The following is a 13,865-nucleotide window of genomic DNA, read 5'->3' on the forward strand; positions in this document are numbered from 1 at the left end:
ATTTATTGTTGCATCACATGGGCTCTCCCACACTAGAGGCCTTCAAGAGGCAGCTGGACAACCCTCTGTCAGGGATGCTTTAGAGTGGATTCCTGGATTGAGCAGGGGGTTGGACTCGATGGCCTTGTAGGCCCCTTCCAACTCTACTATTCTATGATTCCAGAGTTTGGGCAATGAGGAGTTCCAGCAAAGCCATGGTAGTGTCTGTTTATGGTGAGAGCATCTACGGGTCAGCGTTTACGACACTCTTACGGTTTTCTGCCTCGTTACCCCAATTCTAATTCATTGTTCTTCCTTGGATGTGGGAACCCCTGAAGTATCCAAGCACAGCCCTGCGAGGTGCAAAATTCTCAAGTGAAAGAAGAGGGTGAGCGCTTGACGCTGCCACACGTAACCAAAGACACCCCAGAGGCCGGCTTAGCTTGCAAAAGATGTATTATCGTTATTATTCGTATTATTATTTTATATCTTTAATCCTTTCATTTACAATATTGTACAGCTGGTTTAAAATATGAAAATACTCTCTCCCCTCTGAAAGATAGCTACCTCTGCTCCCTTCTCCCTCCTTCCTGCTTCCTTGCGCACACACGACAGAGGTAAGCATAAACGCCCACTGTCCAAGCCTCCCAATTATTTGTACAATCAAAACCAGAATGCAAACATTAAGCAGCGAGTTCCTTAGTGAATAATAATAATAGGTAAGAACAACGTAAATAAGTGATCTTCATTAACAGTATCTAAATGAAACGTGTGCCAGAGAAATCTACATCTGGGGTTCCCTGCACCACCAACCACCACCCCACCATTCCTGGGAGGGGGGGGAGGGTGCTTTCGGCCCCGGTCACCGCCCCACCCTTACTGGCCTTTCTTATAAGCAGTTTTGATTATGGCGTTCTTAAAAAGAGTCACTAGGGGCGTGTGGCTGCGTTCTGAGGTCATAAAGCCACCGTAGCGCTTTTTCTTGGGTGAGGCTGGAGCATTCCACCGGAAATGGTGCATCTGGTATTCTGTGCTGTCCTTCTTTGCCGCTTCAGGGTGTTCCTCCTCATCAGACGTGGTTGCTTTACCGTTCTTCTTCTCCTCTGGGGAGCCGAGTTCAGGGTAGTCTGATTCCCAGGAAAGGTCTCTTCTGAACTCCTGCGGATAGTTCTCCGATGACTCCTCTTCCATCTCGGTTGGGTAGACCTTGATGGGTCTCCTCTTCCGGCCCACGGGCTTCCCCCAGCGGAAGTGCTCCATCGCGTAGGACCTTTTGCCTTCTTGTCTTTCCACGGACTCTTGGTCGCCTCTCGTATCTCCCTCCCAACCATCTTGGGCTTGCGAAGAAACCGGGAAGATCTCCACAGAGGAGTCTCTGGAAAGGTCTTCTCTTTTATGGCCGAAGTCGCTGCCATTGTTGTTACTCTTGCCAAACTTGTTCCAGCGGAAATGGCTCATGACATACTTCCGAATATTCTCGGACAGAGGCTGCATGTGGCCATTGCCCGGATAGACTGGCAACTCATCAGAGAGGACCAATCTACAGGCCCTGAGACACTCCTGCAGTGGAGAAAGGGGAAGGGAGGCATTGAAATTAGACTTTGGTAGGGTGACCCTATGAAAAGGAGGACAGGGCTCCTGTATCTTTAACAGTTGTATTGAAAAGGGAATTTCAGCAGGGGTCATTTGTATATATGGGGAACCTGGTGAAATCCCCTCTTCATCACCACAGTTAAAGGTGCAGGAGCTATACTAGAGTGACCAGATTTAAAAGAGGGCAGGGCTCCTGCAGCTTTAACAGTTGCATAGAAAAGGGAATTTCAGCAGGGGTCATTTGTATATATGGGGAACCTGGTGAAATCCCCTCTTCATCACCACAGTTAAAGGTGCAGGACCTATACTAGAGTGACCAGATTTAAAAGAGGGCAGGGCTCCTGCAGCTTTAACAGTTGAATTGAAAAGGGAATTTCAGCAGGGGTCATTTGTATATATGGGGAACCTGGTGAAATCCCCTCTTCATCACCACAGTTAAAGGTGCAGGACCTATACTAGAGTGACCAGATTTAAAAGAGGGCAGGGCTCCTGCAGCTTTAACAGTTGAATTGAAAAGGGAATTTCAGCAGGGGTCATTTGTATATATGGGGAACCTGGTGAAATCCCCTCTTCATCACCACAGTTAAAGGTGCAGGAGCTATACTAGAGTGACCAGATTTAAAAGAGGGCAGGGCTCCTGCAGCTTTAACAGTTGTATTGAAAAGGGAATTTCAGCAGGGGTCATTTATATATATGGGGAACCTGGTGAAATTCCCTCTTCATCCCCACAGTTAAAGATGCAGGAGCTATACTAGAGTGACCAGATTTAAAAGAGGGCAGGGCTCCTGCAGCTTTAACTGTGGGTATGAAGAGGAAATTTCACCAGGTTCCCCATATATACAAATGACCCCTGCTGAAATTCCCTTTTCTATGCAACTGTGAAAGATACAGGAGTCTTGTCCTCCTTTTCATAGGGTCACCCTAGACTTTTTTGAACCATGGCTTTCGGCTCTGGGTAGAGCTGATCCCCCTGTCCCCACTTCTTTCTGCATTCTCAGGCGTTAGCAATGACAGTAGGCTCACCTACAAATCTGCAAGGTCTTAGTTTATTTGCAGGAGAGTTAAGGGGACTGCAATGCCTGAACTGTTCAACAGTTCCTATCTAATTTTACTTCACGCATCTTTAGATCCTTAATGAGTTTATCAATAGGAAGTTGTTTGGGGGTAGGGATTGGCTTGGGAGATGCTGAGACCTAGAAGCAGCAGCTGGCACCTCCCCAAAAGTGGGCGTTCTACAAGGCCGATCCAACCTTCCATGTCACACAGAGGAGGGCCAGGATCTCTTCTCGATCCTCCCAGAGTGCAGGACACGGAACAACGGGCTCAAGTTACAGGAAGCCAGATTCCAGCTGGACATCAGGAAAAGCTTCCTGACTGTTAGAGCAGTAAAACAAAGGAACCAGTTACCTAGGGAGGTTGTGGGCTCTCCCACACTAGAGGCCTTCAAGAGGCAGCTGGACAGCCCTCTGTCAGGGATGCTTTAGGGTGGATTCCTGCATTGAGCAGGGGGTTGGACTCGATGGCCTTGTAGGCCCCTTCCAACTCTGCTATTCTATGACTCTATGATTCTATGTCATTGTCATCTCACTTTCCCTTGGCTCCTCCAAGCTCTACTCCAGGGGCTCTTCCACTCCCAGCTCCAACCAAGGGAAGCCCCGTCTTCTCAGCCGCAATAGCCATGCACCCCACAAAAGTGAAAAACCAGCCCACAAGTCCATGGAATCTGCTTGACACCAGTCTACTGTGGAATCCACAGGCCGGATTTCATAGAATCGTTTGAATGCGTTGCAGAGTTCTCCAGCATCCCTCGGAATCAGCACTTTGGTCCCTTTACTGCTGGCATTAGAGACAGGAGAAGGAAAGGAACCTCTCATGCAAGCACTTGAGTCATTGCTGACTCCTAGAGGGACGCCTGCTCTCGCTGATATTTTCTTGGCAGACTTTGTAGCGGGGTGATTTGCCGTTGCCTTCCCCAGTCGCGGTTCCCTTTCCCCCAGCTCGCTGGGTACGCGTTTTACCGACCTCGGAAGGATGGAAGGCTGAGTCGACCTGAGCCGTCTGCCTGCGAACCAGCTTCCGCTGGGATCGAACTCAGGCTGTGGGGAGAGTTTCGGCTGCAGTAACTGCCGCTTACCACTCTGCGCCACACGAGGCTCTTGGCATTAGAGATAACTCCCCTCTAAATAAAACTATGTTTTTATTGGCTTGGATGGACTACATTGTAACATATCAGACTACTAAATTTCTTAAACTGGCTCTAGGGGAAAAGACATTCTACATTTTAACAGATAACAGCCCAGGTCTTTGAGCTATTCGAATTAATCTAATTCTGCTTACTATGCCGATCAGTTATTAATTGGTCGTTAAATGTTTTCTCTCCTTCTAAAAAAAACCCATCATGATCAGTTTGATTCCTTTGTATGCTGACATTTTGTATTTTTCTTGTTTTTGAGTTTTAGTTCGATGTGTATGCAAAAGCGTGGCTGGCAACTGAGCAATTATCTGAGCTGTACTGTTTCCAGGCACTTGATAGATCTCTCCTGCTCTTCCATGAATGGGTCAAATCCCTTGTTAAAGGCATCTAAACCAGAGTCCATCTTCAGGCCGGGCGTTTCATATGATGATGACAAGACAAGCACCTCTTCTGGTCATCCGTGAGCATGCCGCCCATTCATTCTGCACCTACCACCTCCAGCTGGAACCAGCCACGGTTGGGGTGGGCAAAGTGTCTGCTTACCATGACCTCCGCTTCCGTGTCCATGTCCCGACACCAACCGCTGTCCCAGCAATGGCCATGCACTTCGGCCACCGAGTGGATGAGCAGAACTCCCAGGATGGCCAGCAGGCTGCTTCGTGGAGTATCCGGCATCCTCAGGGCGTCTGCTAAGACAGAAAAGTTGGCCACCATCTTGGTGGTGTGAAGTGGCCAAGAGTGTGACAATGGGGCTCTGGCCGCTCAGCTCTGACCTCACTCACTGGCCCTAGTCAAAGTCATCTGCCCCGTTCTGTAACACTAGGAAGATACAACTGACTTGCCTTAAAAGGACCGGCTCAAGGATCATGGGAACGGGAACCTCTTCAACCCTAAATGTGAGATCTAAATGCATACATGTGTCAGAGGTCAGCATGCTCAGGCAGGTGCTGTTGCCCCCCACTGCTGCCTGGAACCTGCTGTCCTTTGCCTTTGACTTCCCTGTCCTCTCCCACTCATGCAGTAGAATCATAGAATCATAGAATAGCAGAGTTGGAAGGGGCCTACAAGGCCATCGAGTCCAACCCCCTGCTCAATGCAGGAATCCACCCTAAAGCATCCCTGACAGAGGGTTCTCCAGCTTCCTCTTGAAGGCCTCTAGTGTGGGAGAGCCCACAACCTCCCTAGGTAACTGATTCCATTGTCGTACTGCTCTAACAGTCAGGAAGTTTTTCCTGATGTCCAGCTGAAATCTGGCTTCCTTTAACTTGAGCCCGTTTTTCCGTGTCCTGCACTCTGGGAGGATGGAGAAGAGATCCTGGCCCTCCTCTGTGTGGCAACCTTTGAAGTATTTGAAGAGTGCTATCATGTCTCCCCTCAATCTTCTCTTCTCCAGGCTAAACAGGCCCAGTTCTTTCTGTGTCTCTTCATAGGGCTTTGTTTCCAGAGCCCTGATCATCCTGGTTGCCCTCCTCTGAACACGCTCGTCTGTGTCCTTCTTGAATTGTGGAGCCCAGAACTGGACGCAGTTCTGGGTAGTAGTTGGTGGTGAGGATGGCTTCTTGACCTCCTTCTCCTGCCACTTGCTATCTTGCCCACCCAGTGAGGAGAAGGCCCTGCCACCATGCCGAGAAGGCAAACCACTGAGGGAGATTGGCTCAATTCCCCCATCCAAGAGTGGGCTCAGGGTCCTTATTCACATTTCACAGGATCAGCCAGTGCTATATAAATTCACTTCAGAATGAATATGTTTGAGGACACACAGAGGAGGGCCAGGATCTCTTCTCGATCCTCCCAGAGTGCAGGACACGGAATAATGGGAGCAAGCTACAGGAAGCCAGATTCCGGCAGGACATCAGGAAAAAAGTCCTGACTGTTAGAGCAGTATGGCAATAGAACCAATGACCTAGGGAGGTTGTGGGCTCTCCCGCACGAGAGGCCTTCAAGAGGCAGCTGGACAACCCTCTGTCAGGGATGCTTTAAGGTGGATTCCTGCATTGAGCAGGGGGTTGGACTCGATGGCCTTGTAGGCCCCTTCCAACTCTACTATTCTATGATTCTATGAGAAGACCCAGATGCTGGATCATCCAAGGGTCCATCTAGTCCAGCACTCTGTTCACACCGTGGCCAACCAGCTGCTTGCAGGAAACCCATAAGCAGGGGTTGTGAATACAACTGGAGTACACAGGCTTGCTGCCTATGATACTGGAGGTAACACAAGACTAGTAGTCATTGATAACCGTCACCTCCAACTCCCCTTTAAGGTCATCCAAATTAGTAGCCATCACTACATCATGTGGTAGCGAATTCCAGAGTTTAACTATGTGCCGTGTCAAGAAGTCCTTCCTTTTATGTTTTGCCCTGAATCTACCACCAATCACCTTCAAAGGATGATCCCACTGGGTTCTAGTATTATGGGAGAGGGAGAAAAAATGTCTGCCTATCCACATTCTCCGCTCCATGCAACATTTTGTACACTTCTATCATGTCCCCCTTAAGCCTCCTTTTTTCTAAGCTAAACAATCCCAGCTGTTGTAACCTTCCTTCATAGAATCATAGAATAGTAGAGTTGGAAGGGGCCTACAAGGCCACTGAGTCCAACCCCCTGCTCAATGCAGGAATCCACCCTCACTTTTCTGCCCTTTTTCCAGCTGGAATTGTTGGGAATAAAAATGTGGCATTTGATGTAGGGAATTTACCCTGAAATGCTGGCTATAAATTTATTATTATTATCACCACTTCGACCACCACCACCCTGTATGTACTAGGGGAAAGGGGCTAGCTGATGGGGTGAAGGCCACTTCTTCCCTTTTACCTAATTCTGAACTGCAGCTGCTTATTCAGTAGAAGTAGGATGACCCTATGAAAAGGAGGACAGGGCTCCTGTATCTTTAACAGTTGCATTGAAAAGGGAATTTCAACAGGTGTCATTTGTATATATGGGGAACCTGGTGAAATTTCCTCTCCATCACAACAATTAAAACAGCAGGTGCCCTGCCCTCTTTTAAATCTGGTCACTCTAGTATAGCTCCTGCAGCTTTAACTGTGGTGATGAAGAGGGGATTTCACCAGGTTCTCCATATATACAAAGGACACCTGCTGAAATTCCTTTTTCTATGCAACAGTTAAAGCTGCAGGAGGCCTGCCCTCTTTTAAATCCGGTCACTCTGGTATAGCTCCTGCAGCTTTAACTGTGGTGCTGAAGAGGGAATTTCACCAGGTTCTCCATATATACAAATGACCCCTGCTGAAATTCCCTTTTCTGTGCAAGTGTTAAAGATACAGGAGCCCTGTCCTCCTTTTTTTATGGTCACCCTAGTACAGCCTTCCTCAACCTGGAGCGCTCCAGATGTGTTGGACTGCACCTCCCACAATGCCCCAGCCAGCTGGCTGGGGCATTCTGGGAGTTGTAGTCCAACACATCTGGAGCGCCCCAGGTTGAGGAAGGCTGTGGCCTCATAGAAGCCAAATAAAGAGTGAAATTGACCGGTGGCACCATTGGGAACTTCTGGTCTAGTCAGTTCCGCAGCCAAGGGGGGAAAAGGAGAAAGGAGGAGAATCTCTGTCAATGTTGGCTGAGAATGTGAGAGGTAGCCTTGCAATGCTCTCCCCACTCTCATCAAGGGTGCTGTTGCATTCTTGTCCTGCTCGTGGGCTTCCCGTGGGCAGCTGGTTGGCCACTGCTTGAACAGAATGCTGGACAAGATGGACCCTTGGTCTGATCCAGCATCAGGGCTCTTCTGATGTTCACCACCAACTTCTATGTCAAAACTTCCCAGAATTAATAGATGGCTAAGCACACATCCTTTCCCCATGTACTATAACAACATTAAAAACTGTTCCAACTTCCAGCCCTTCTCCAGTTGTGGGTCAGGCCTGGACATTGCTCTTAGCAGGAAGGTTCCAGTAGGCTGGGAGGCTGTTCTGGGTTTGTCCCCCTGTACAGAAACTTTCAAGGGCGATTGAACCAGTGTGGGACCGAAACGAAAATGAAGAGGGGCAGCGGTCTTTCTCCGACGTCACCTAAAAGCCAAGAGTCTGTACACAGGTGTGCTGTTCTGACATTACAAAGGCCACAGCTAGACGTAAAGTTTATCCTGGGATCATCCAGGGTTCGCCCCTGCCTGAGCACTGGATCCCCTGTGTGTCACCTAGATGAACAGGTTTGACCCCTGGATGATCCAGGGATAAACCTTAGGTCTAGCTATGGCCAAAGACTCTCAAGCCGGTGGCCTGATCCTTCCTGCCGGAGAATGGTCCAGGCAGAGTGGGACTTCCTTCCTCGACAGGGAGAAAATACAAAGGCTGTGCAAATCAAGGATGGAAAAAAACATAGGAATTGGGTGCGCGTGTGCGTGTTTCTTTTATATAATACAGAATGAGGATCAGAGGGTCATATCCACAGGGCTAGTCCTACACAGAGTAGCCTCATTGAAATAAATGAGATTTAAGTTAATCAAAAATAACCTAGCTCCCATTCATTTTAATGGGTCTACTCTACATAGGGCTAGTGTTGGTTATTACTCAGTCGAAGCTGTTCTAGAAGCTGGCCCATCGAGATCAGTACTGACCACAATACTGGAAGCGGCACTCCGGTTAACAGACAAATTCTCAAGAGCCCTGTGCAACCGGGAGATAAATGCAGCCTTGTTCAGCAGCATATACACATTAGGTGTTGCCCTGGAATTGGTGGGGAGACCTTGGCTGCAGACAGAAACCATGCTGGGGCTCAGGAATAAATGGGCCAACACAGACACGAAAGCAGAGCGAAGACAGGGAGACAACAGATGGGAAAGAGCCAGCGAGTCTGGGTCTTTATATACGCAAAGGTGGTGTAGGTTGTCCTGAATGGTCAAACACTGCATCCAGATCCATATTATCCTTCTTCCAGTGAGAGATGGACTCACCATCGGTCATGGTGAGGGGTGGACTATGGGGGTGACATTAAGGGGGAATCCGCACGTCGTTCTCAGGGCGCTTCCATCCGCCCCCAGTGCACCCCAAAAACGATCGTGTAACTTGCCTGTAAAAGAGACGAGGAAGAAGCGTCCTCGCCGGCCGGCTCGGAGGGAGTTGGGTGACGGCGGCAGCGGCGGCGGTGGCAAGGACACTTCTTCCTCGTCTCTTTTACAGGCAAGTTACACGATCGTTTCCGGGGTGCACCGGGGCGGATGGAAGCGCCTTGAGAACGACGTGCGGATTCCCCCCAAGAGAGGCAGCAGGTCTGGTCCAAGGACATGATCCACCAGGGAATTCTTCTGTAAGCAAGAATTCCTGTCTTATCTATTGTGCTCTTGCACTGGCCCTATTCATTTCAGCGCCTTGGTGGATTCTGCCCATATTAATTAGTGGAAGGAGGGGTGCCATTTAACATTCCCTCCCCATGCACTGCCATGTCTCAGACTAGCCTGGGTCAAAATCCAACTCTCCTCTTCCTCGTCCTCCTCCCGATCTCTCTGCACTACGTTATCCCAGTGACTTCCTCAGAACAATTCACATCTTTGATCTCAGACAGTGATCTCAGACACTGGGGATGTATTTCCCAGTGGAAACACATCCCCATAAAGCGATGCTGAAGCTGGAATTTTGGCATCCAGGAGGACGGATTTCCTCGTGGCTTCTAAGACGGTGTTGCAATGGAGCAGCTATCGTCTGCTTCCCATTCGCCTCAAAAGCTGGCATCCTGTTTCCTCGGGGAATTGGATCCTTTCCCCTATATCTTGCATCTCTGGTTTCTCTCACTTGCATACCTGCCGTGGGAGTGCGTGCACTTCCTCAGAACAAAACAGGCATCATTATAAACATTTGCACATACCAACCATTAGAACTAAACGTTGCATTTGGGAAGAAATGCCTTTCCCTACCAGTATCTTATGTAAGGCGTTTTTACTTTTCACAAGAGTTGGTTTAAATTTTAATGTGGGTTGAGGGTTTTTAATAGAAATTGTTTTATGTTTTATTGCAAAGCGCCACGATGCCAGAAATGGCGAGGAGGCACTATAAAAATGTTTTAAAATAAATAGATAGATAGATTTGAAGCTAGGAGAATGCGCGGAGAAGGGAAAGCTGTTATAACGAGGCGTCAATAGATTGTATCCCCTAGAAGCTGCATAATTGCAAAGAAACATCTCTAGGAAACTACGGATTCCTGCTCACTTTAATGCCAAATTAACTGATCCATACTAACCACCACTTCAGGCATTGCAGATTTACCGCCATCGAGCAGAGGTGGGTGGGTGGAATAACCGCTCCTATCCAGTGATTCGTGATGAATGAGGGAATTTCCACCTTTTACGCACAATGATTGGGTGTACGAAAGCAGTCCATAAAGACGTAAATTAATATGAATATGCTCTTGTCCCTCTCCCTTTCAGTTGAAGGGAAAGTGTGCAAGAGAACATCCGACAGTGAATCGGGCTGGTTGAAAATGCCTGCTACTAAATAATAGAAAGTTAGAGCTGGAGAGAAACTTGATGGCCATACTCATCTTGGACGCCTCCAAGAAAGGACACCCCCTGGCCTTCCTTAGATGCCTCTTCCTTTGCTTTGAGGTTTCCCCCTTCCTAATGTTTGACTCCAATCTTTATCCCTGTGCTTTAGAGGCATGGCAACTTGTCCTACCTTCAGTTAGGGGAAAAGTGATCAAAGTCTTTCCCCTGCAAATCTTTAAGATATCACCCTCACTCCATCCCCATCCCAAAAGTCTTCTCTGTTCTCCGTCAAGGCTGTTTTTAAAATAAAATTAAAAACTAAGTGAATGATGAAAAGCAGATGCACCTGGCAGAGCAGGGAGGCTTGGGATGGGACGTTGCCAGCTGGTCTCTTGCAGAAAGAGAGGCGATGAAACCCCTGAAGAGTTAAGACGCAGCAGAAGAGAAAGAGGCAACCTTCCTTACCTGTTGCTGTGATGTGCGGTCTCTGATGTTTCTTTCTGCGTGTGAGTCTTGCTCCCTCCTCCTCCTGTCAGCATCGGCAAGGCTTGAGCTAAAGCCCCAGCCCCCTTTTATACCACACAAGCACGTCTTTAGAGCCAAAGCAACCTTCCGGACAGACCTTTTGAAGCAACAGTGATAGGGGAGGTGTCCAGGAAGCTTCCAGGTAGACAAGAGCTGGAGAGATTAGCAGATGCTTGCTAAAAAAAAAAAAATTGGCATATTTGTGTGAATACACACCCGACAGCAATTGGAGGGGGGGGATTGCACCCCTGTGTGAAGAGGGCTGCCAGGTGAGGCCAAGGGAAACTCCTCACTTCATTAGTGCCTCTTAATTGTGCCTGCAGGTGATTTTTATTTTTTTTTATTTATAAAATTAGAAACCGGATACCTTTTGGCAATACAGGCATATTGATTCGTTTGGGTTTGTCACGCTATTGCACACATATTTCACACATCTGTTAGGTGCTGTTTTAATCTTTCTTTTTCCCAGATTACACTTGGTGGAGTTTGGCAGGACGAAACATTTGCCACCGGTGGTCCATATGGACATATCCATGGAGCAGCATATGGCCAGACACGTTTGAGCTGGTATAGAGTTTCCTGACCGGGACTCCAGGCCTCTCAATGTTTTAGACACCCTTGACCTGAACCCAACATTTTATGATGGCCTGCTTTCAATCACCCTGATTTTTACCAGGTGTCCTTGTTTTACTGGTTGTGATAACAACCACGCGTAGGGATTGCTAAAGACCGTTGTGAGCCCACCAGACTAATAGTAGGAACATCTGTCATCAGTCTTTCTTTCTTTTCTTTTTTTTACAGAGTGTCCAATTGTTAGTTTGGATAACTTCAACCCTCTGAGATGCAACCACATTTTGCCCAACATTGAGCTGAATTTGAGGGTTCCCAAATTTTGAGCAAAGCAAGTAGGGGAGAAGGAAGTTTTAATAAGACTAGCAAAATATCTTCAGGTTTTTTGCACATTAGCTGAAAACTAATTCATAAGATGAATTTAGAGTTTCCTGTTCAGGCAAAATATCGGAAGAATGTCATAGGAGTCTCAAAGAGGTTTTAAGATTAATGATCTCTCTCTCTCCCTCTCTCTCTCTCTCTCTCTCTCTCTCCCTCTCTATGTGGTGGGGGACAGGGCGAAGAGATCACACATCTTTACATGAAATAGTGGTTCTGCAAACATGTCAGGGAAAAGACAGTCTTAACTTCCACAGATTTTTACATTAGTCTCTACATGTTACCTCAGTCCAACCTTCCCCAACCTCTTGCCCTTTAGAACATTTGGACTACAACTCCCCACATTCCTTACATTGGGCATGCAGCCTGAGGTTGATGGGAATTGGTCACAAACATCTGGAGTGCACCCGGTTGTGGGAAGGCTGCATTAGTCACACTTTAAAAGGAGGGGGGAAGGATTCTTCAGTTGGTTCCAATGGATGGCTCTAATTCTGTGAGAAGCAACCACATTTTTCCTAATATAGAATCAGAGAATAGTAGAGTTGGAAGGGGCCTACAAGGCCATAGAGTCCAACCCCCTGCTCAATGCAGGAATCCACCCTAAAGCATCCCTGACAGATGGTTGTCCAGCTGCCTCTTGAAGGCCTGGAGTGTGGGAGAGCCTACAACCTCCCTAGGTAACTGATTCCATTGTTGTACTGCTCTAACAATCAGGAAGTTTTTCCTGATGTCCAGCTGGAATCTGGCTTCCTTTAACTTGAGCCTGTTATTCTGTGTCCTGCACTCTGGGAGGATCGAGAAGAGATCCTGGCCCTCCTCTGTGTGACCACCTTTTAAGTATTTGAAGAGTGCTCTCATGTCTCCCCTCAATCTTCTCTTCTCCAGGCTCAACGTGCCCAGTTCTTTCAGTCTCTCCTCACAGGGCTTTGTTTCCAGACCCCTGATCATCCTGGTTGACATTCAAGCCAAATTTAGAAGCTCTTGAATTTGAGGGAAGGGGGGGGAGTTTTAATAAGACTACTAAAACACCTCTGTGGGTTTTGGACATTAGCTAAATTGTCACTGGGGGCATAGCTAGACCTAAGGTTTATCCCTGGATCGTGCAGGGGTCAAACCTGTTCACCTAGGTTCCACACAGGGGATCCAGTGCTCAGGCAGAGGCGAACCCTGGATGATCCCAGGATAAACCTTAGGTCTAGCTGTGGCCTGATTCTCTTCCCAATTCGGATCAGGGCTTTCATAGTCGTTTTCTCTCCTCCCCCGCTGCTCTTTCCCTCCTAAGATGCTGTGTGCTTTAAACAGGACCTTCTGAGGCAAAAGAAGGGCTGGGCTGAGGGGGCTCTAAAGCAGGAAGCTGGTCCAGCAGCCTGATCTGGGTCAGGAATTCCCATGGCTGCTGCTTCTGCAAAGCCGGAGATGCCTGGTTTAAACCTGTCTTCTTCTTTTTTCCCCCAAAAGGGGTAAATGATCTAATGTGTGGTTTGGCCCCATGGCGTCATTCTTGTTCGGTGGGGCTGGCGTGACTGGGAAGCAGTTGCCCAAAGAGGCAAATTAAAGGAAAAAGGGTGCCAATTCTGCACTGGAGTGGTGGCTGGTGACTCTGATGTCAGTGGGGCGGCGCACCCGCTCCAGGTTTCGGTCAGAACAAGTCAGGACTCTAAAGAAGTTCTCCAAGGTGCTTCCCCAATTTTGATAGTCAGGTGGTCGGAATTAACATGGGAAATGATTGCAAGGGGGTTCTGGCTTATTTATTTATTTATTACATTTTTATACCGCCCAATAGCCAAATGTATGGCTTGCTTATAGCATCTTTTTTAAAAAAAAACTTTGGGGGCAGCACCGAGCCTACGTTAAGCACATGGAGGTCTACACCCCCTCCCTTGATTTCAATGCGTGAGAGCTCTTAGCTCTTCCACTGAAATAAATGAGACATGAGGTTGTTTAAATGTGGCTGGCTCTTTGCCTGTTACTATCCCCCGACGCCCAGCCTCCGTCACAAAAGTCCTTTGGGATAAGTGGGAATATTAAAACCAAATGCCTGTCTTAACTGTCACTGGGATCACTCTGAATATATGCCCCACTAGCCTGGCCTCCCTTGGGGAGTTCACACCTGAGGCATCATTCATCAACGCCGTGCGCGGCCTCCCGGTTTAGCAGCCGAACAATCCTGGGACATTCTTTCCTTTGACAGAGGGGCC

The 13,865-nt window shown here is 48.1% G+C and overlaps 1 protein-coding gene across 1 annotated transcript; it reads right to left on the minus strand.

The window, feature by feature from the left end:
- Positions 1-855: 855 nt before the first annotated feature.
- On the minus strand, positions 856-4,441 carry POMC (proopiomelanocortin). The gene is made up of 2 exons (XM_063125513.1): positions 4,310-4,441; positions 856-1,539 (listed from the first exon to the last, which is right to left on the minus strand). The coding sequence occupies exons 1-2, from the start codon at positions 4,439-4,441 to the stop codon at positions 856-858; spliced, it is 816 nt and encodes a 271-aa protein (XP_062981583.1).
- Positions 4,442-13,865: the final 9,424 nt, after the last annotated feature.

The sequence above is a fragment of the Elgaria multicarinata genome, chromosome 4 (genome assembly GCF_023053635.1).
Source record: "Elgaria multicarinata webbii isolate HBS135686 ecotype San Diego chromosome 4, rElgMul1.1.pri, whole genome shotgun sequence".
Taxonomy (NCBI): domain Eukaryota; kingdom Metazoa; phylum Chordata; class Lepidosauria; order Squamata; family Anguidae; genus Elgaria; species Elgaria multicarinata.